At 34.6% G+C, this 22,256-nt stretch overlaps 1 protein-coding gene across 1 annotated transcript in view; it reads right to left on the bottom strand.

The window, feature by feature from the left end:
• The window catches only part of ADGRV1 (adhesion G protein-coupled receptor V1), a 252,597-nt gene extending 231,192 nt beyond the window's left edge, over positions 1 to 21,405 (bottom strand). Inside the window, exons 1-10 of the mRNA XM_063295429.1 lie at positions 21,223 to 21,405; positions 20,784 to 20,933; positions 19,094 to 19,189; positions 17,383 to 17,487; positions 15,924 to 16,037; positions 12,675 to 13,240; positions 9,888 to 10,158; positions 7,972 to 8,301; positions 5,250 to 5,426; positions 4,495 to 4,718 (exon numbers count right to left, since the gene is read on the bottom strand). Of these exons, the coding sequence (XP_063151499.1) occupies positions 4,495 to 4,718; positions 5,250 to 5,426; positions 7,972 to 8,301; positions 9,888 to 10,158; positions 12,675 to 13,240; positions 15,924 to 16,037; positions 17,383 to 17,487; positions 19,094 to 19,189; positions 20,784 to 20,933; positions 21,223 to 21,405 (2,216 nt within the window). The remainder of the gene's footprint in view (positions 1 to 4,494; positions 4,719 to 5,249; positions 5,427 to 7,971; positions 8,302 to 9,887; positions 10,159 to 12,674; positions 13,241 to 15,923; positions 16,038 to 17,382; positions 17,488 to 19,093; positions 19,190 to 20,783; positions 20,934 to 21,222) is intronic.
• Between the last annotated feature and the right edge of the window lie 851 nt (positions 21,406 to 22,256).

Genomic DNA, 22,256 nt, shown 5'->3' on the forward strand with positions numbered 1-22,256 from the left:
AAGGAAATTTCAAGAACAAAATCAAGAAAAACTTTACAAAAACGTGTATTCTAATAAAAATATCTAAAAACAAACAGTATATGTAAATTTATTTTAAAAAGACAATTCAATTTCCACATTTTTCACATGAATGTGAAAGACTGTGCATTAAATGGTACCTTTTATACAGCAAAAATTAAATGACCAAAATAGAGGACAAAAGTGAGTTTTTGAAAAATAAATAAATCTAAAGGACAGCTTTCTAAAATGAAGGACTGTCCTTTATAAGAAAGAACATACGGTCACTGTAAATGTAAAGCACTGGGGGTTCTATACCCCACCATTTCCAACTGTGATCTTCTGCCCTCTTCCATCCGCACCCCCCCCCAAAAAGTTTTGCCCTGTACTGGCTTCATTCAGGAAGTAGACAAAACTGTTGTTCCACCAAAGCTATGCAAACACTGTCTAAGCAAATAAATACATAAATAAATCTCTTTTACACTGACAAAGTAATTTGTCAGAAAACAGCCTGCTAATACTGAAAGGAATCAAATAAAATAGTTCTCAGTATTCTATAGCTTATCCAACCCTCCAGTAACAGATTGTTTGGATTTTAGAAAACGGAACATGTGCACATTATACAGCAAATCAGGGGTGTCCACGTGTGCAACACACACAAAAAACAGGCAGTGCTTCAGTCACATCATTACAGCTGCCATCACGACTTTTTCTTAATCTGTGGACACCCCTGAAAAAAAAGAAGAATTTATTTAATCACTGATTGCTTCTAGTTCAGTAAATCTGCCTGGCAAACAGAACTGAGTTTAATTGTTTCATTGCCAGGACTTTTGTGTATAAGTCTTCAATTTAAATCTGGTTAATTATTGCTTCAGGCTCCTAATTATATGCCAGAATGTATAAAAACTACAACCTACATGTAACAGTAGTATATTTTAAAAGCCTGTTGTACTAATGTGTGCAGGTTCCTTTTGTAAGTCAGCAACCTATACCCCTTTGCCTAAGGACGAGTCATGCTGAATGCAGCTGTTTTACTTCTAAATAAACAGCATTCATTGAATTGTGCTGCGCATTATTTAAATGCTGCAGTGAAGATGTATAATTCGATTAAAGGTTTCTGTAAATAACCTTTTTTACTAACTCTGTTACAGCTCAGTGAAAAGAGATTTGGGATGCAGGTTTATGAAGCCATCTACTATTCTGGACTGTCCTAACACATCAAACACCAAGCCATGCATTCATAACCATTGTTGTTGTTGTTGTTGTTAGACCCCCTCCCCCGCAAAATGTTTTCAGTCCACCAGGACATGTTCCCAAGTGGCAATAAACAGCATGCTTTCCCTGAGAAAGTCTGCAAGGCAGAAAGAAAAACCAGAGGAGGCTCCTATCCAGACCAACCACTTCCAAAACAACAGTGCTACTTCACTGAAAACAAAGACGCAGCTTGCGGCACTTACCCAAAGTACACGACAAACCTTTCTGTCTCTACCCTGTCAATACAGAGAGAAAGAAACAGGGGACAGAAATAAAACCACGGTTGGCCAAATTCTTTGTATGCGAGTTCTTTAGATGGTGGAAATCAAATGAAAGATCATAATGCAGCACTTTTCAGGGACCTACTGCTTACTTTATGGAAATCCTTGTTTGAGCGCTGCTAGCAAGAGGTTCAGGAATTCGCACTTGTAATTCAGATGACCCCATGACCAACTGCGATGTCAAGGATCCTTTAAGCCCTTCATTACAGCATTGCTCGAAGAGTTAGTTGCTGGCCGCCATAGTACAGTGTCCAGGCATAGAAGCCCAGCAGTTGAGTACATTTTTATTCAGGGTTATTTGTACGTACTCAGTGCTTTGCATCAGACTAAAAAAGTCCATTTTCTGTGCAATTGTATTGCCTACAGCACTTGTCAATCTACTAAACAGTCCAAGTGATTGTGTAAGTTAATGATGGGCAGGGGTTGCCTTTGTCTAAAGTTCATACTGATGGGTGCATGTGTGTGTGTTTTAATAAACTAATGATAAATGTGGAAATTTTCCAAGCTTGAAAGAGCTTCATCTAAAAACACAGAGTTGGAACTAAACAAATAATTTGTTCAGAAAATAAAATCTGAAATGAAGTAGAACCTCTAATCCTACACCTAATGTTTTAAGACAACAGTTCCTTTGATATTATAAATTGCTGTCTGCATTTATGTATTTTGTTGTGTATGTAAAAAGATTAGCATTCTTTCCTGGAAACATGAGCTCCCACTACATTAGGAGAACCTTTACAACTATAGCAGTTGAGAAAGCACAGAAAATCTACCACTTAAGGACACATCCTGAGAGTGAGGGAGAAAAAAAGATGAGCAAGCATTTTAGAATTACTATTAATATCTGATCATTTAATCATAAAAATATGGTATGTACCATCCATAACGATAACATAATCATTACAAACTTACAGTATAGAAAGAGGAAAACAAAGATAAATGGGACAGTTGCATACAACAAAGAAGGTCTTGAAGATCTAGACTCTAGCTAAAAGCAAAGTAATATGTACCTTTATGTCCTACTTATCTCTCATGAAATTTAACTTATGCTATACTATACCAAGCTGATATTTACCTGAGCTAAAAGCTCAATGATACATAGCTTTAGTTAACAGCACCTATCAATTTCATTTCTGCTATACCTTTAGTAACCTGATATTTATCTTTATTCTGCTGATATTAGACTGCAGCACAGTTCCTTTTTCAGTATTACAGCATATAACTAAATGCCTGGAGCCTCAAAATTATTCCATAATCAAGCATGACTGAGAAGGACATCTGACTGAGACTCTGCTTTGTTGCCATTTCAATTAAACAAGTCAAATCAGATGTTTTGTGATGGCTACCTTATAAACAAATTAGACATAAAGTAATAGAAGACAGCAACAATCTTTATTTCAGTCAAAGACCAGCATAAAATGATGTAAAACTACTGGGATACAAGTAAAATTGTAGAGTTATTACTAGGCTAACTGAATAAAATATAGTTCATAAAGTATAATAATGTAAGTGGTAACAAGTTAATAATTTATATATCTATAAATTATTAAACTATATAGGATCAGTTTAATTCTAAAGTAAAAGAATAAATTTTGCTGCAATCAAAGGCCAATCATAAATTTACTCAGTCATAATGTAAAAACAGCAAATCACTTATTAAAGGATGCAGTTGTGATCAGCTAACAGTCAAGTAGCTAGTTAAGAAGGGTGACCTAGATGTTAATTTTGCAACACCATGTCATGAAATCATTTTTGCCTGAGAGGCATTGCTGTCCTGATTGGCCTGGATTGTGCAAAAAAAAAAAAAATGCAATGTACTTAATGCATACTCTCTGTAGAATATACCCTGCTGTACATTGGTAGAGTTTTCTATTTTCCCCAACCCACAAGGCAGAGGCATTCTTTATAGGTGATACTTTAGAATCTGCCAGTGGAAGGAAGCATGTCAAGCCTTATTTTAGTAAATGTTCTCCTGGGTTTGAGAACAGAAGGATGGAAAAACACCTGGCAGGTTCTTCTCAGGGGCATGTAAATCTCTAAGTTGCTTTCTCTGTGAATTTCGCTAGATCTGAAAACTTAACTTATTTTATAAAGCAGACTGACTCTTTGAAGTGGTTGTGAGCAGAAAGGCTGTTTTGCTGTATAATCTTATTAGTAAAGTTTGATGATAGGTAGATTTAGAATTTTATAATTGTCTGTTATTTTTATTCCAATTGTAAACATATCAAGGTGTATTTTCATTTCATTGTTTTTGTGTAATTTTAACTGCCGTTTAGTTGTTATATGTTGTTATTTTTAATTATGGTTGGACTACACCCCAGTGTGAGGTGTTATAGATAAAAGTTTTGTTTTTTTATTTGGCTTCGAGCTTTACACAGAGCACAGCAATAAATCTATCTTTAGAACAGTGGTTTTCAACCCTGGCAACTTTAAGATGTGTGGACTTCAACTCCCAGAATTCTTAAAGTTACCAAGGTTGAAAAACCCTGTTCTAGAAACACAAACATGCATTCACGATCTTAGCAACAAGATTCAAGGATATGTCTCAAACAAATGAGGTGCTTTTGCTACAAATGTGAGCAAAACTCTTAAGTGAGAAAGATCAGCTATTGTAATATCCAGGAATCAAGTCATATTTCTATATCAGCATCATCATTTAAACCTAGATGTCTTCACCAGCCCTTAATTGGTAACAGAATTTTGCCATGTTTCTCAGCCTTTGATGTTGAGGGCATATCAGTGTTTTGACAATAGCCTGTCTGGTCTCTAACTCTTTATTTCTAACCTTGCTAGTCTTCAGTCCTCAGATTTTCTGAGAAATACATCCCACTGTGCTTTCTGGACTGATTGCCAGGTTAGTATGCCCAGAATTACAATTTAAATAGGTGTTAACTAGTCCTTTAATATTATTACATCAGAAGGAAGCACTACATTAATTTGTTTTTAAGAAATTATCAAAGAGTACCTGTCTAACGATAACGTCAGTGTCTCATTCATTTCAGGGATGTCATCAGCATGAATAGTTATATTGATTGCTGTGTCACTTTGTCCAGATAAAAACAGAACCGAGCCAGAAAAAGGCCATATATCATCAATAGTCACAGCTTTTGGATTGATGCCTGTAGGTGTTAGGCTCCAGAATACAGTGGCTTGTCCATCTGTCCCATCTCGATGCAAAGGAATGGAGCTCTAGAACAGATACCAAACCTTCTAAATTTTGTACTTCTTGGATGTACATATATAAAACTTGAGTTTCCAAGCTATAATTTTACCAACATGTTTGTGAAACTGAAGACAGGAAAAAAATATATTCTGCAACATTTTGTGCATATTCAAAAATAAAAGTTACTGATAATTTTATAGTAGCTCTTTAAAAGCATTGTTAGCTTGATCATCACAAATCACCAACCATGAAATCATAGGACAAGAAAAACTTAAGTAGTGCTTGAATTTATCTAGAGTAAGGAAGTACAATGTTTATTGTATCTATGAAATTGTCCAATTTTAAACTCTGAGAAGGCTTTTCATAGTCAAGAACAAATGATGCAGCTTCAGTTTAAGACTATGATTCAGACTTGCTAAAATAATCATTTCAGGACTATGATTACATTAGAATTATTTCAGGTATGTGTTACAAAACATTCTTAACTTAAGGTATATGCTATTTTCTCTAAATAAGTGTTTAACTTGCAAAAACAATGTATAGAAAGATTGACTTACTACTGCAAAAAGAGAATCTTCTGGCTCAGGTAAAATTATTGGAAGGTTGCTGATAAAGCCAATTTCTCCATTTGCTATATCAGGTGTAATTCTTAAGGATATATTTTGAATTTCACCTAATCGAGGACTTACAGATGGAACTCGAGGAATAATATTCAGTAATTCAACTTTTTCTAGCTGAAATAAGATAGAGATTTTAAAATCTCCTGTTATTAATAGATATGCAACACAACTTATTTTTAGCTGTTACTTATATTATTAGTATGAGTCATTGGACTGAAACTTCACTTTTTGCTATATGAATCTTGCATACATGAAAAAAGGATTTGTGATCCCAAAACAAAACAAAAGTCAAGCCTTTACTTTAATTATAACAGACACTTTAATATCCTTGTCAGAATTAAAGCTTTTTAATAGCATGATCACTACATATATTTGCACAAGCAGCACAAATTAATATTGAATCTGTTACACTGACAAAGATGCAGAGAAATAGGAAGTCATCTGAAAAAATACCTAAAGATAGCAGAGAACATTGTTTGATCTCAAAAATATAAAGTCAGAGTTGGGTAGCATTGGGATGGAGGACCAGCAGGAAATCTTGTAACTGCAGAAAAAATGGAAAATTGGGGGTGGGGGTGGGGATCTCAAAAGAAGTAAATATCCAATCTTCCCAATTTTTGCCAAGCAAAAAACCTGGATGGGTCCATGTAGTGACTGGTATAAATAAGTGAATATGAAATAGAAATAAGTCTGGAAATTAGGATAAGGCAGAGGAGTTGATGTACCCTGGATAACTGAGAAAGCCAAAGAATATCGAAAACAATAGGTGGGTATCACTCACCTATTAAAGGTAGCGTGGGAGGAGATTTGGTAATTAAGGGTAACCAGATGATGGAGGTGTTGGCATCCAGCCTCCTCCACCATGCAGAATGGTTGGTCATCCAAATCCACCTGCATAACATCTGCATCACATCTGATGCCTTTGGGCACCTCCCACTTGCTGCTCAACAAGTACTTAAACCGGTGCACGGATATCTTACTCTGCTGGAAAGATGCCTTACATATAGAAATAATATTGAAGCTCTTTTTCACCTCTTTCCCACGTTATATAATGGGCTGCCTAGTGCCTTTTTACATGGAAGGGCTGATTTCCATCAGTCCCTTATTTTTGTAATGATTTGCCATCCTATTATTTTTCACTGACTGTGTGAGAACTACCTATTACATTATACTCCCCTTCCCTTAACCATTACTCCTTGCCCCTGGCTGTCAGCCCTATCAGGTAGACCAGACTAGGAAACAGTTACTGTGTAGACCTAAACTTTTATTAGAACAGATAGATATAATAACAGAATCTTGCAAGTCTGAATGTGCTTCCCTTCCTCCCTCTTTTATCTTCAGGTAAAATAAGAGGGGGAGCTCTCTGAGGTGTTTTCATAAACAACTTTATTGAGCTCGGCTCAAGCCTCATTTATCTGATTGTTGTCTTGATAACAGATCTTTCCTGTCCTTCAAGGTTATCCTCTAGACTCACTACACTGGCCCATCTTCTACCTGGACTCTAATTGGTCTAACTGTCCCAGCCACTGTTATGAGTGATTTTTATGGAGGTGATACTACTACTGGCTAGCCCTAAACTGAGAGGGGCAGGCTGGGAGAAGCCTTAAAAGTGTGCATGCACTGGCTTTCTGCACTTATAAACTTACTGACCAGGAGAAACAATACATGTAGGAACAGTAGGCAGAGGGACTTGCTGCTTTTAACTCCCTTCCTTATCTAAAACACTTCCATTGCAAGTCTCTTGGCTGCTAGGCAATTTCAACTCATACCAATAGCTCAGAGATTTTGCAGAACAGCCAGACAATTGCAGAAAACATGTACTTAAAATGGAGCGGGGGGACGAACACCTTGCAATTTATTTATTTCCTTCTCTTTTCCGCTTTAGCCTAGGAGGCAGAATACTGACTGGAGGGTAATTTCTACACTATTGCTCAGTTAGAGGAAGTATTGATTAGTTATGGTGTTGCCTGTCTGTTCTCAGCCTTCCAAAGGTTTGCAGGAGAGAAGACAATTCCATGGCTGGCTTCCACACACTTTGAGGAGACCAAAAAGTAGAAATGGTGCTGTGTGGAAATCCCTTCTTTCACTGATATGGAAAATTTGGGACTTCTTTTCTACTTCCCCTCTGTGCACCACAGTCTGGCTACAACACATGCCAATCAAGAAAACCTAACATACTTACAAGACCACATGCTATCGCAGCTCTTGAGATATATCAAGGAAATAATCCATTCAAAATCTCTTGGTGATTAAAATTTGTAGGGGAAATTATAATGATTTAAAAATAAAAAAATTCCGCACTTTTTCATTCCTTTCCCCCACTTCCTTCCCTTTCTCTTCAAATTTACTTGCTCTGCCTCTCACACATAATCTTTTCCTTCTACAGAAAAATCCAACATATCCAATTAGGGTAGGGGGGAAAAGGCTCAGTTTCATCAGCTGAAGGGTTTTATCTAAACATAAGTGCTGTGAAAGTTGATTTTCAGGAAAGTAGAATATTGGGAAGTACAGTTCATTGTTTCTTTTTTGTATGATAAATTAGAAAAAAACAGCAATTGATTGGATATTAGGAACATAGAGATACATTTCACTGAACAGTTATGCCAAAAGATTATGCATCACAAATTATTTATGATTTTTATGCATATCATTTATATACCTGTATTAAGAAATGGGCTCCATTTTGAAGAAATGCATCATTTCTTATTGGTACTTTAATGGTGTCATTAGGTTTTCCTTCTGGAAAGTAGAGGATACTTCTTCTGGAAGTGTTTAAAACACCTTCTTTAGCTCGTTCAGGATCCACAGGTCCAGAGGGAATATACATGATGATATAAAGGAGCCACACATCTCCCACAGTTCCCCTTTGCCTTGCAAAACTAAGTGACAAAAAGCGACCATCTGGGCTGCTTTCTATCCTCTGATCCTCCAAATGACAGAATTGTATGATGCCATATACATCATCACTGTCCTGAATGTAGAACAAAAGCTACAAGGAGCAAACAGAATTGTTGTTAAGAGCAAATTTCTAATACAATTCCAACTATATTATCTCATCACTGACTGTGATTCTAATTGAATTGAGATTTTAATCTATCTCATGATAAAGTATAAGAACTCAACATTTCTGCCATTCTAATTATGGCGGTCATTAGCTCACAGTTTAATATGAAGGTATATGCGAGACATTAACATACACCCAGAGTTTTCCTCTTTTTTTATAATAATTAAACATTGCAATTAAAAAGATAAAAACTAATACAAACTAAAAAATAAAAGAGTAAGACGAAAAAATAGAAAGTGCGGAAAAGGAGAAAAAATAGAAAGAAAAATAGAAACAAAAGAAAAAGTCCCACCTTATCATGGTTTTTTTTAAAGAATTCAAAATAACAGCATTTTCCCATGGGAAGGATTCTTATGATCAATTTCAAAAGCTTATTTCAAGTCTATCTGGACCCTTAGTCCATTCGTAACTTTCCAAAATCAATGTTCTAATCACCCTTTTGCTGCTTATTCCAAAAAATGATTTTTTTTAAGTCCTTAAACTTCTATTTAAAACTTCTTTCAGTAAGGATTGAAGGAAATTAACCCAGTGCTCTAAAACTTGTCAGTCCAAAGGTTCCTAATAGGTGAAAAGCAGTTAAGAAGCAATTTCCAAAAGTGATTAAGAAATGAGGATCAGCAAACCTTATGTCCATATAGGCCGCATTACAGCTGTAAGCTTGATTGAAATCCCTCCACTCCCAGCTCAATTCACAAGCCAACCACAAAAACCTCAGTTCCTGCAGCCTACTCATGACAAACAGCTGTCCTGAGTACAAGCAGGTGATCTCACAATCTCTGGAGAGACTTTGGTGGCCAGAATTCACCATCTGGCTGCTGATCTCCACCACAATGCCAGCCCTGCTCCTTCAGGGATATCTAGTTCGCCATGAATCCTTACCAGAAGACATAAATCCAGAGTTTTCCCATACTCCAACAGCTGGCTATAACTGAGCTACTAATAGTAATTCAATGTTAATGGCCATACCACCAAGAAGGGTGTTAAATGTAAACCTTAAGGATATAATTTTATCACTGTGCTCTTAAATGTTCTGCTCACAAGCCAGTGGTATTTGGATATTCTCTAAAAGAATAAGAGGCCACTTAACACTGTGAAATTAAAAGGCAGATCTTTTTATCAAACAGGCAAATTTTTGCAGATATGGCAAAATAGTTATTATATACTTTAGCGTTAAGCTTTCTTATGCTATTTACATCAGAATCTAATATTCCATCTATCCCATCCTTCCCTGCTGCCCCTATCATTTTTTGATAGGCTTCTAAACTTAGGATTCCCTAATGGTAGAAAGCATTCCTTCAAGATCAAAATTCTTAACTGCTCTAATAGAGCAAAACACACCGTAACTTATAACCCTTGCAATCTATCCCAGTAAATATCATTTTAAAGATAAAACTAACATTGCTACTTTTGGGTAGATCTTAAATCATGTTCTAAGCATTATTTTAGCCCAAACACACTGAATGTCATGTCTGAATGCTTGCAGTTCTTTAGAAGAATAAATTCAGACTTACCTCAGCTGGGTCACTCACTTCTGCCCCTCCTTGTATTGTATGATCTAGAATTTGAAGCAGATATGGTTCTGCTTCTTCAGGGACATCATCATCAATAATATTCAGAGGGAGGGATGCCAATAACTGCCCTTGAGCAAAATATAACACCCCGGAGTCTGGAGTGATATCTGCTGTCACAGGCGAAGGATCAGTGCTATTGCGAGTTATAATCCAGGAAACTGAAATATTTCCATGTGTTCCACCATTCCTCACAACAGTGATGCCTTCATACCTACAGGATGCACAAAAAGTTAACAAAGTAGTATGTTCAACACTGATTAGTACCAAGCTGCAGTACTGACTACATTCTAGGACTCTAAAATGCTTCAGGTTTGATTTGGAAGAGGTGCTTCGGAACATGAAGGTAGAGTCTCAGGTAGGTGTTGTTTTCACACTCCCGTATGTTCCAAAGCCCCCCTCACAAAGCACTGCACAGCTTTAATACTTCCCATCTGTGTCACTGAAGGTCTAAGTTGCTTTTCCACTTATTATTATTTCAATATACAGTACACACACACACACACACAGACATGCACATAAACAATTTTTATTGAGAGTTTTAACAATAGTAATAACTAATACAAACTAAAGTAGAACGAGGAAGAAAAAAAAGGGAGAAATAAAAGAAAAAGCTAAAAGTGCAAAAAAGAAAAAAGAAGAAAAGTAAAGAATGAAAAGAAGAAAAAAAGTGGAAAAAAGAGGATATAAAAAAGATATAGTGGCTTCCGATTTTCTTCACAGCAGTTATAAGTACAACTATATTTTAACCTCTCTAAGGTTACATCATGACTTTCTTCTTTCTATAATCTATCCTGTCTAATCATCAAAACCATAAATCGCAAGTTCATTTTTTTTCTTTTTTATGCAAAAAGTCCATAAGGGGTTTCCAGCCACCAATAAATGTAGATATTGTCTTTTCTCTAATCAAACAAGTCAGTTTAGCCATTCAGCAAGTTCTGACATCTTCACCAACCATTCCTCCATTGTAGGTATTGCCAAACATTTCCATCTTTGGATGTACAAAAATCTCACTGCAGTTATCATACATAAAAAGTGTTCCATGGCTCTTTTCTAACAGTTTATCCATCAGTCCCAGGAGGAAGAGTTCTGGTTTCAGTTGAATATTTATCCTTAAAATCCTCTCAAACACTGTATGAGCCCAAAATTTTCTAGCTTTTCACTAATGACTACTTCTGATAGGCATGGTTATTAAATAAAAACATAGTGATTCAAAAATGAACCATGCATTGTGACATGACAGAAATCTCTCTTGTGCTTGCATCCTAACATTGGACACAAGTATTGTATGTAAGTCATGTGGTTTGCATTGCAACATTGTGATGCATATTTTGTTATCTCCCTGTTGATGCCACCCCTTAACCCGGAAATGCCTATTTAGATACGCTTTGGTAAACTTCTGATTTAGTACTGTATATTGCACTAAAAGTGTACTTCCTCTTGAACTGAAGCTGATGCAGCCAGATGGAATCTCATTAAACTTACCTTGATAAAGCGGTACCGCTTTGATGGACATTCAGTGGGGAGTGTCAAAATGTTAAAAAGGAGCAGGTCACATGGTTCAGCTACCAACTTGATCAAATGGCTGCAGTAGTTATCTTGATTTCCCACTCCCCCAATTGCTTTGCTTCTGGGCCCAATTCAATATCTGTTTTTGAGTATCATTTTTTATCTTTAAAGTCTTAAATAGCTTTAAACCCACACAATGAAGGAGAATATCAACTATCCAATTTTGACTGTGTTTTAAGATGTACTGGAAAGGTTCTCTTTATAAAATCTTCTATATATTATTATTTGTAGAGAACGTTTTCTTTACTATACTGCCTGAGTATGGAATACCTGCTATAAAAATGGCTGGCACTGACTTCAGTATCCTTTCAGAATATTAAAAACTGGATTCAAAAAATGGGCAATTTACCCATTTTTCCTGCCTTTTTATGTAACATCTTTGTGTCTCTTTGAACATGGTCATACCTTTCCATGAAAGTCAATCTAAAAATAGTCTTAGTAAAGTAAGAATAGCATTTTAAAAATCTGTGAAAGGGGAACTAGAAAATCCTGAATAAGCCACTTAGATTAAGAATCATTTCAATGGTTTGATTGAAGTATTTACTTAAGAAAATTTCTATCATATTTTTGATCTCTAAAAGCTGTTAAGAGCAACTTTCAGTTCAAAATACAACATCAAAACAAATAAATTGTGTCAAAAGCACAGCACACAGAGGGGTATTAAAGAGTTGGTTTAGTTTAAAAATACACTCCTGTAGTAAGGGAACAAAAAAGACTAATGTAATAGAAAAGTCTATTCATAAAACCTCTTAAGGACATGGAAGAGTGCATATATACTCTGTGTGTGTGTGTGTGTGTATAAAACTGTGCATAACTTTGACTCAAAACAAAGAATAAATCATGGAAGCAATACAGAATTTTTCTCATTCCTATCGCAATCTGGTAGACAGGTATAGAATATGACAGCAGTTTTCAAGGGCTGTGCAGAGATCTGGATTCAAGGAGAAAAATATGATTTGGAGGTGTTCACATATCATCTGTTGGGAAAAAAGCAGCTATATCTCCTAGCCTTGCCAAAAGAAGCATGGTACCTAGACACGAAAAAGTTACCTGCACAGCTATAAAGAAATAGGAACTTCCTAAATTTGGAAGCTGTAGCTAAATTATAACCAAAATTATACATTCTGACATTATCAGTACAATGAAAAAGTAGTACAGTACCTCAACATTTGATCTTCATTGATAATAACTGTCTGAGTAAACAAGATGCTATTGACAGATAGTACTCCATATGGTTTATCATTGGGCTTAATGGTAACTTGCACAATTGATGGATTTTTCAAAATGGCATCTCCTTGCAAGGTGTCTTTAAGTAGCATGATATGAAACGTCTCAGCAATTTCTGGTACAGCATCATCAAGGATTTTGAATTTAATATAAGACTCATGCACTAGTGGTGGGAAAACAATAGTTGCATTTGGCTGTAGATCTAGAAAGTCTAAGTTAAGCTGTGCATGTAGTGTAGAGTTCCCAGTTACAATGATGTAGCATATGGAAACTTGATATTCATCTGGTCCAATTCTGTTTCCACCATCATCTTTACCTCGAACTACCGTAATTGCTATTATATCATCTTCTTCATGTACCATATAAACACTCTGAGTGAATCGCACTGGACTGTCATTCGCTTTAATAATAATCTCAACAGAATTTCTTGACGTATTAATTTCAGCTCCCCCTTCCACGCTTCTTAAATGTATAATATATATTTCATCATTTTCTGATATCTAGAATAGCAATATTATCCAGTAATTATTCAAATCAAATGTAAACATGCACAAATCAATAAATAATTTATCAAATTAGAAAAAAAATCTCTCCCATCTCACTGTATTTATCTAATCCACAAAGTATTCCCACATGATTCATAACAGAAATTAGCACAGAACACAGAGATGCTGAAAAATTAAGAAATTTGACCCAGATCCAACTGCTAGAAAATGAAGCTGAACATGTTGCAGATTGAAGTTGTAGATTTTGAAAATATTTTATTGTTTTAAAATAGAAGATTTATTTGGATCCAGATTAGCCAGATCCTTCTATATTACAGAATTTATAAATTCAAGTTCAGAGCCATCTTTTATGTAATCCAAATACCTCAGTGCAGTTTCAACAGAAAAAAAAAGTTACCAAAAAGTGGTCTTGAGATGATGATAGAAATACTGACCATAGAATAAATCAGCCATGAGGAACTTTCAATCCACAAACAATTTGGTTAAAAATAGACTTGAAAATAGTGAATAATCAGAATTAACCTAAAATTATATATCTCTTGCTACTGATGAGTTCCTAAACTGATTAGCCTCAGCAACAGATACTCACATGGAGGATGTTTCCTATAGATACCAAAAAGTACAAAGGGGGCTGGCAGCTAGTAAGACTGTCTATATATTACCTATTGTGAGCAAAGACTTTAAAGTATTTAAGGATTTTGATGTATGCACACTATGACTTAGGACAAAGAAACCAATATGCATGTCCTGACAAAATCTAAGAATTAGATTTGAAGAAAAGAATCTGTTGGAAATGAACAAGGATCATTGGAAGTATTTCTGGAATTCTGTTGCCATCATAAACTTTGTGACTTACAAGAAGATGATAATTTTTTACAATTCTGTTCGTCTTCCCTCTAAGATTCTGAATTAAACAATCCCATAGTTTTTTAATGTCTAATTATTACCAAAATGGTAAGGTAATTTACACACACACACACATATCTATTCTAGATATCATTTTCTGATATCTAGAATAGCAATATTATTCAGTAATTATTCAAATCAAATGTAAACATGCACAAATCAATAAATAATTTATCAAATTATTTGTGTGTGTGTGTGTGTGTCTGTATGTTCATATTACAATATATGGAAGTCCTGGAATCATATAGTAGCACTTGGCCAATCCTAACTGATCTCAATAAAGCTAAACAAAATTGGACTTAGTACTAGAATGGAAGACCACTAGGGAATCTTAGGGCTGTAGACCTTAGACTGTGAAACTGACAAAAAGCAGTGCCAAACCACTTCCTTATTAGTACCAGGAAAATGTATCTTCCTATATGTTCCTGTCTGTATTCCAAGATCATCTTCAGGGAATCTTCTGTGGATGTCTTTCCATGCTGAGGTACAGTAAGCAGCAAACCAATAGCATCCCAATGTCCAGCTGTCCTCCCAAGTGAGGTATGTCTGGTGCCAGCTTTGTCTTTATGGCATGGGGTAAGAGATTTTTATTCTCCCAGTCTTTTTAACAAAGTGTTATGCTGCTGTGAATTTTTTAACTTTCTTACTGCTGATTTACCCTCTTCATTATTGTTTTAGTATTTCATTGCTGTATTAATATAACTTCCATTACTTTAATCTTGGATTTATAGAACATTTTAATGTAAATTTTTACCAATTGTTTAATCTGTTTAATTGCTTGAATTTATTGTAAATTGCTTCAAGATTTTTAATGGTAAGCAGTAAACAAATATTTGGACAGATCTACACAGATGTATCTATGAAATCAGTAGGGGTAAAGGAAGCTCAAGTCAGGGAAAACTTTGTGGAAATATATAAAACTAACAATCCAAACATTTGTTCCTGGTGGACTATCACATACAGAACAAATTGCAAACAAAATGGAATTCTGAACCAAGAGTTCTGGTATTTCAAGGAAATATGACAGACCAAAATACATGTGAACAGACAGCCATCATGTCCAAATATCTTTATTGTATCCTTGAAGGTATCTACCTTTGCCCACCTTGACCAATGACTTACACGTACTGTTCCAGAGTCCAAGCTATTTGTGACAGAGAATACCAAACTATAAACAAGGAAAACAATACAAATTGTTTGCTTTGAGGAAGGTCAAAACTAGACATTTAGGTGCCTTTACTTTAGTCCTAAACGACTAATAGTTTTTATAATATATAGAATATATTATAACATAATAATTGTTTGCAAGTAATGTTAATTTATCAGCCTCATCCATTTTCATCAGAACTTCAGTGAAAACCGCCAATGCTTATTTTTTTCTTAAAAAAAGATTATGAAATAATATCTAGCAAGATGTACATTAAATGTACTAAAGAACCATTTATACTCCTCATTCAGATTCATATAATTAGAACTTTATAGATGAAATTTTCTTAAATGGTTTCTTTGTATTTTGTTCCTTCCACAAAATTCAGGTATCTATTTCCTTTGGAGAATCAAAAACAGGAGTTGTTATTATGATAAAACTTTGTGAAACATTAATTACAAGGACTGCTTGATTGTAAAAAAATTGAAAGATTATAACTTCTTTGCAAGCAAACTAACTGCCTTCCAAAGAAATCTCTAACTCCACTACTAACCTTTTTCTTTTGTCTTTTTTGTTAATTTACTAATTGCTCAAGTGGGTAAATATAATTGATAATATGATTACCTGGTCATCAAGAACAAATAAGTTATAAATCAAGACTGCTGTGCCAGGAGTAAATGTTATATTTCCCTTTACTGGACTCAAGTCTTCTTCAGGAGAATTTGGGCCACCTTCTACCTATGAAGAAAGCTGAAGCTGTTTAATAAAAGTAGTGGGTGGTTACATCAATTAACAATACAGATTGTTAATTTCATGATTTAACAAGTCCAAAAAGCAAGATCTCCTCCAAAATGTCTGGACAATCATCTCTGAAGGAAACCTGAAGATTGCATCAATAACAGTTATTCAAAAAATTATGCAAGGGTTCCTCCGTTCCCAAATTTATGCACAAACAGAAGAAAGGAATTGACTTGAAAGGAGATTATTTCCTAATTATTGGACTAAAGTGGAAGTACTGTAGTTAAAATATCTATATTTATCTACAAGGTAGTTTTGTATGCTTTCAACTATTGCCATAGAACATATGTATAGAACAAAAATAAAAATGGCAACTGATATATTCATATAAGAATCAGGAAACGGATTTGGTACATGGAGGCAGTTTGAATTAGATACTATACACTGCAGGAACTTATACCAAACCCCAAATAAATTCAAAATACAAAGGGAAGAAGAGTTTTAATTAATGTGTGTCATTTTTTAGGGTTTTATGATGCAGAAATGGCTTTTTCAAAAGACTAATAAATTTGATGAGGATCTATCAAAAACTGTAGTTATTTATGCTTTTGTAGGATTAAGAAATGAAAGCTAATTTGTGACATGGTTTTACAACATTTGCCTAAAAGTTCTTATGATTCTGAAATGCAACATGCCTACAGCTAGGAAGGACTTCTCCAAAAATCTACTTGCAGAAAAGAAGTTATTAGATTCTACATCTGGAAATGGCAAAATCTGACTTTGAACTGATCTACCAAAGCTATTCACCTCCCAGGATCCCTATTGGGCAAAAAAGAGATCAGAATTTAAAGCCACTTAGGGTGTCAGACTTTATAGCTCCAAAAAAGAGGACTGTCCTTGTATAAGCTCTGTAGCTTTGGATGAAGGACCAAGTTTATCAAGTCCATCTCAGACTGTTAGATCACAGTTAAAACTACAGTATTACATCAACATATGTCTTTCTCAATCTTCCCTGGTTCTGCAAAATCTGATTCTTGCCATGAAGACTTGATCCTGTTCCCATAACATAGTTAAGGACCAATATTCTCCAGGTTATGGTGAACGCTCCAACAGCTCACACCCTAACTTCAGCAGGACAGATAGCTATTATGCAGAATGATCTAATTACCACAATCTGATTAAGCCACTATCCTGAAAATGAAATTAATCCTATTAAGTAGGAATAGGTGGAAATGGCAAATTCTACTTTACTTAAGAAATGTCAAATTTATTTACTACAATGATTCTAACTTTTGGCTTTATTTAAAATAACGTTTTTAAGGTAAACTTATTTCAGCATGCTTACCTCATAGATCACTGTCACAGACCCGTATGTTCCCTTCTCTCTAACTAAAGTAAAAGGTACAGATTCATTCTCACCTCTGGGCTCAGTCAGTGTGATTAAGGCAGGCTAAAATTCAGAGATGGGATTGAAGATGGGGGGGGGGGATAATAAACCATTAGGCATCGATGAAATATTTAGAGAACCGATTATGCAAAAGGCTATTTTACAGAAGTACATCTTCCCAATGATAAATTAATCCAATTTGTCAACTGGTCCACTAATGAGATACCATTTTTCAGCAACCAATTAATTCTGATAATCAAATATATCAAAGATATCAGATCTAAATATTGTTAACGATTGAGTTGGCTTTTTCGCCCACTAAAACATGTTCTCTACAAACAATTAGTACTGCATTATTTGTACAGGTTATTGCTTCATTAAATATATTTTTATGCTAAATCATCCTCTTAAACTCCTAAGAGTAGAAAGCTTTACCAGGAGTTTTATTAAAGATTTATTGAAAACACTCATTTAAAAAAATTAAGATATGCAGTGGCAGTAAGAATAGACAAGTTGTCAAGTTTTCCAAGATCTGCTGTCTAAATTTATCAGAAACATATTTGTATGAACTGTCAGTTTTAAATCTTTCCACCCGCAATATTATCCATCTCCAAACAATGGACCATCATTAATTTTTTATGCAAGACCTTCTAATTATCCCCCCCCGCTGCTATTTTTCAGATTGTTTTACTCATTTTTATAACTGTTGAAAACTTCCAAAAAAAGAACTTTTGAGATTACAAAGAAATAATAAGAAATAAGGTAAGAAATAATTATTCATGGTTATATGAATATATACTATGTCATTTGTTTGTCAAATGAACTCATTAAGATATAAATCACTTATGGAAAAATGTTTTATTTCTTCCAGTATCTTCTGTTTCTTTCTGTTTTGCTTAAATCCAATGAACAGCTATTTTCTATTTATTTAACTTAGGCCTTGTGGCATCCTGCCAATCATCACATTCATAGACTGCCACTGTTTCATTTCTGATGTAACAATATAGGTAGCAATATACACATGTGAACATAAAGAACCCACAAAGACTTATGGTTGCTTTGGAACAAATCGTAAACATTAAATCCTAAATTCCAAAAGCAACAACTGCTAAATTAAACAGTGAAATAACACATTTATACAAAGGCCTTTCAAATAGCAACATTCTGCTGCTGACTGACTAGTCTTGTATTTATGGCTAAGCTGGGAGTTAAGCTCTGAGCACAAACTATCAGCCACAATACTCTGAATGCCCATTATGATGTCCATTTTCATAATAATTTTTAAGAGAGTTCCCTCTTTCTGACAGGAAGCTAGCAGGAATTTTTGATAGGGGAAATAGGAATGGATCTTTTTGGTGACAGCTACCAGCTCTGGAATGCTGTGTTGATGGAGCTGTTTACAGTTAATTTAAATTCAAATGGATGTTTGTCTTTTATACTATTTTGTTGCTGAATTAGGTTTAAATCTGTGGACACTGCTATTTATTTCTTACTGATATGATTTTACTTGATGAGTTTGCAATATTTCTCACATTCTATTTATAGCTACCTTAAGTGTTATCTTTGATTTGAAAAGGGTATACAATGAAATAAGCAAAGATATTTTCTGTGTGAGAGATTTTCCCATCATTCTAATTTAAATAAATAGATACAGAAAATGAAAACATACCATATCAAAAGAAATAATTCCAAAGGCATTGTCATTTGATAAAATTGTTACAGTTACAGCTCTGGGCAATCCAAGCTTTACTCCTTGAAGCGGCTTCTAAAACAAACATGGCAGACAATACAGAAAATATGATGGGTACATAGTAAGTGAAACCATCTACACAATAGGAGCAATCATTCTCCTGATCACTAATATCTGATTTATAGGGCGAACAAATGTTTGTGACAAATTCCAAGGAAAGGTGCTCAAATGAACTGAATGCTGCAAAAAGCACTTTGCATGGAACTCAAATTCTATAGACTCAGTCTGGTTAAACAACGAAGTATTTGACACAAACTGTGATGATCATTAATCATAGCTAATGATTAATGATGCTAATGATACCATAGCAATAAGGCCCTAGAGGAGAAATATCCATCCCTCTCCTCCCTGAAGAATTTGAGGATCTTTTGTGTGAAATTACTACTGAAATAAATCATTTTGCAGTTACGATAAAAAAAAATAGAGCAACCATACTGATTACATTAAAAACAATTATGTATTTCATAGATGTCTTTTACTTTAGTTAAGGGAAAAAAGTGAAGGAATATTAGGTAATAATGAAGATGACTTCATTCGGTAATTACTTCATACTAATTAGCTACCTACATGCAGTGACCTGAATCCCCTTATACTGGAGGTCAGAATAACAAAAAGAATAGAATGTGACAATCAATAAGGAACAAATTGTTGAATTGAAAACCAAATGCTCCTATTTCCATGTTTAAAACCACCAGTGCATAACTAACCTTATATAATACTTTAGATAATATCAAAACTATAAACTTGCCTATGATTTAAGTTCTTATAGACATAAGTTATTTGTCATTTCAGGCAAATAAATCTTTATTAGGTTTTCATAGTCATGCAAGAAAAGTAAGAGATGCTTGCTAAGTGATCAGGGTTCAATTTTATTTTCCAACCTAATTTAGATACTGAATAAGACCATTGGTATAAAATTTTATAGGTCAGTATGAAATTGATAACAATTTTTTTAATCAATTTTTTATTTTAAAAAAAACTTAAAATGAGTTGTTGTTTCAATGACAAGTTATAGAGGAATTTGATTGGAAGATGGTAATATTAAGTAAGGCTGTACAATGCTTTGGATTCTATTCTAAAATTCATAGTGTGTGGGGGTGTGAATCTAGCACTCAACTGCATCTCTTCAAAGAAGTCATATCTTTTCCCAGTGTTTTGGGGCTTTACTATTCTGAGGTGGCAGGTGATGTTCTTAATGTTCTTGTTTTGTGTTACACTTTTCTCCATCACTTTGCAAACTCCCTGGCTGCCCATGCTTCCTTTTCTTCAAAAAGGCTTCTCAGAAGCTCCTTAATTATTAAATTGAAGATAAGAAGCCAGTATGGCTGCAGATTGCTGGAGAACCCACTGTAACAATGAAGGATAGATGGACTTTCTTTGTAACTAAGGAAGATACAAGGTCCTTATCCCAGTGTGAATTTCACTAAAATTACTTCTCAAGAACAAGGGTTTTGTTACCTCAGATTGAATGAGAATGGTTGAAATAATAAAGAAGTAATATTCAGTTAGTATACTATAGCAGCAAGGAAAAGCAGCACTAGAAATAACAAATATCTCTTAATTCAAGCTATATTTGTATAACAGCTGGTACAGAAAAAATAATGCCCACCTGTAATGTCAAATAAAATATAAATGTTTCATCAGCCTCTGGAAGATCATCATCACACACAGAAATGAAAACAGTTCGATTTGTTTCTTCCTGGGATATGTAAGCTGCTGCGTATGTGTCAAAAAAGTCACCTGTATTTTCACCATGAATCTGCAATACATACATACATATGCAATCCAGAAAATAAAAGAATATACATTGTTTTTCTGCTCATATGCACCTTATGACAGTATTAAAACAAACATCTTTATGGTTGAAAAGACACATTTCCTTTGGATTATATATATTTGTGCGAAATCATTCTGGTAAGGTATGCTGGTCTTCTCATATTATCAAGAAAAAATGGATCTGCTTGTCCCCAATACAAAAATCCCACTTCAAAAAGCAAACTATCTAAATGTTTGCTATAAAGAGCAATTAGATTAGAAATGATTCTTACCGATACAATTGCTGTGACATTCACGGGGTCTCCTATTCTTTCAATAATGAGACGTATAACTGTTGTAGTTGTTTCATTCACTACAAATGCTGTTTGTCCTGTAAACTTTACTTCTGTTTCTCCAGAAATCAAACTGATAATTAGTGATAAAAGAAGTATAACTAGTAAATAGACAGAGGGCATCCCTGAAAAGAGAGAAAGCAAAATTGAAATGGGGGCATGAAAAGCAAATTTTAAACTTGAAACATATATTCTCCCATGAGAGTTATATCTTTTTATAGAGGACGGGCTCATCAAATACATACTGGAAAAAGTGGAAAATCAAACCTGCAAAAGGGGTAGTAATTTTGCTTAAGTGCTCACAACTTCTAACAGTATTTTCAATTATCTGAAATAATTGATTCAGAAGGAGATGTTTGTGTGCGTGAGTGAGAGAGACAGAGAGAGAAAATGTTTAAATAAATTTACTGCACATATTAATTACCATAGTCCTTTTTTGTTTGTTTGTTTGTTTCTTCCTAGCATTTTCCTGAGGGTACAGGGCTCGCTTTTTGGATAAAAGTTGATCCATTGGTTGCGATGGGAACTGACCAACTGGCTTGTTGCCCAAGCCTGATGTTGTGGGCTGAGAGAGTGATTGGCCCAAAGTCACCCAGCCAGTTTTCATGCCTAAGACAGGACTAGAACTCACAGCCTCCTGGTTTCTCTCCTGGAGCCTTAACCACTAGAACAAACTGGCTCTCATTAATTACCATAGTCATTCTAAAGACAATCCAGATATATTACGTAGATGCTTTGGACATCTATTATGCTAAGGATTTTACTTAAATTTTAGATCCCTTTAGAATATTACCTCACCCCAAATTAATTAATATTATTATATAGTTTTGCCAGACATGGAAAAGGCTTTTGATATGTTTAGCAGAAATTTGTGAAACAAGTTTTGCTGAATATGGATTTCCTCTAATATTTACTAGTTGGACCAACATGTATATATTCCATCTATTGGAATTATCAAAAATGGAATTATTTTT

The sequence above is a fragment of the Candoia aspera genome, chromosome 2, assembly GCF_035149785.1.
Source record: "Candoia aspera isolate rCanAsp1 chromosome 2, rCanAsp1.hap2, whole genome shotgun sequence".
NCBI classification, from domain to species: domain Eukaryota; kingdom Metazoa; phylum Chordata; class Lepidosauria; order Squamata; family Boidae; genus Candoia; species Candoia aspera.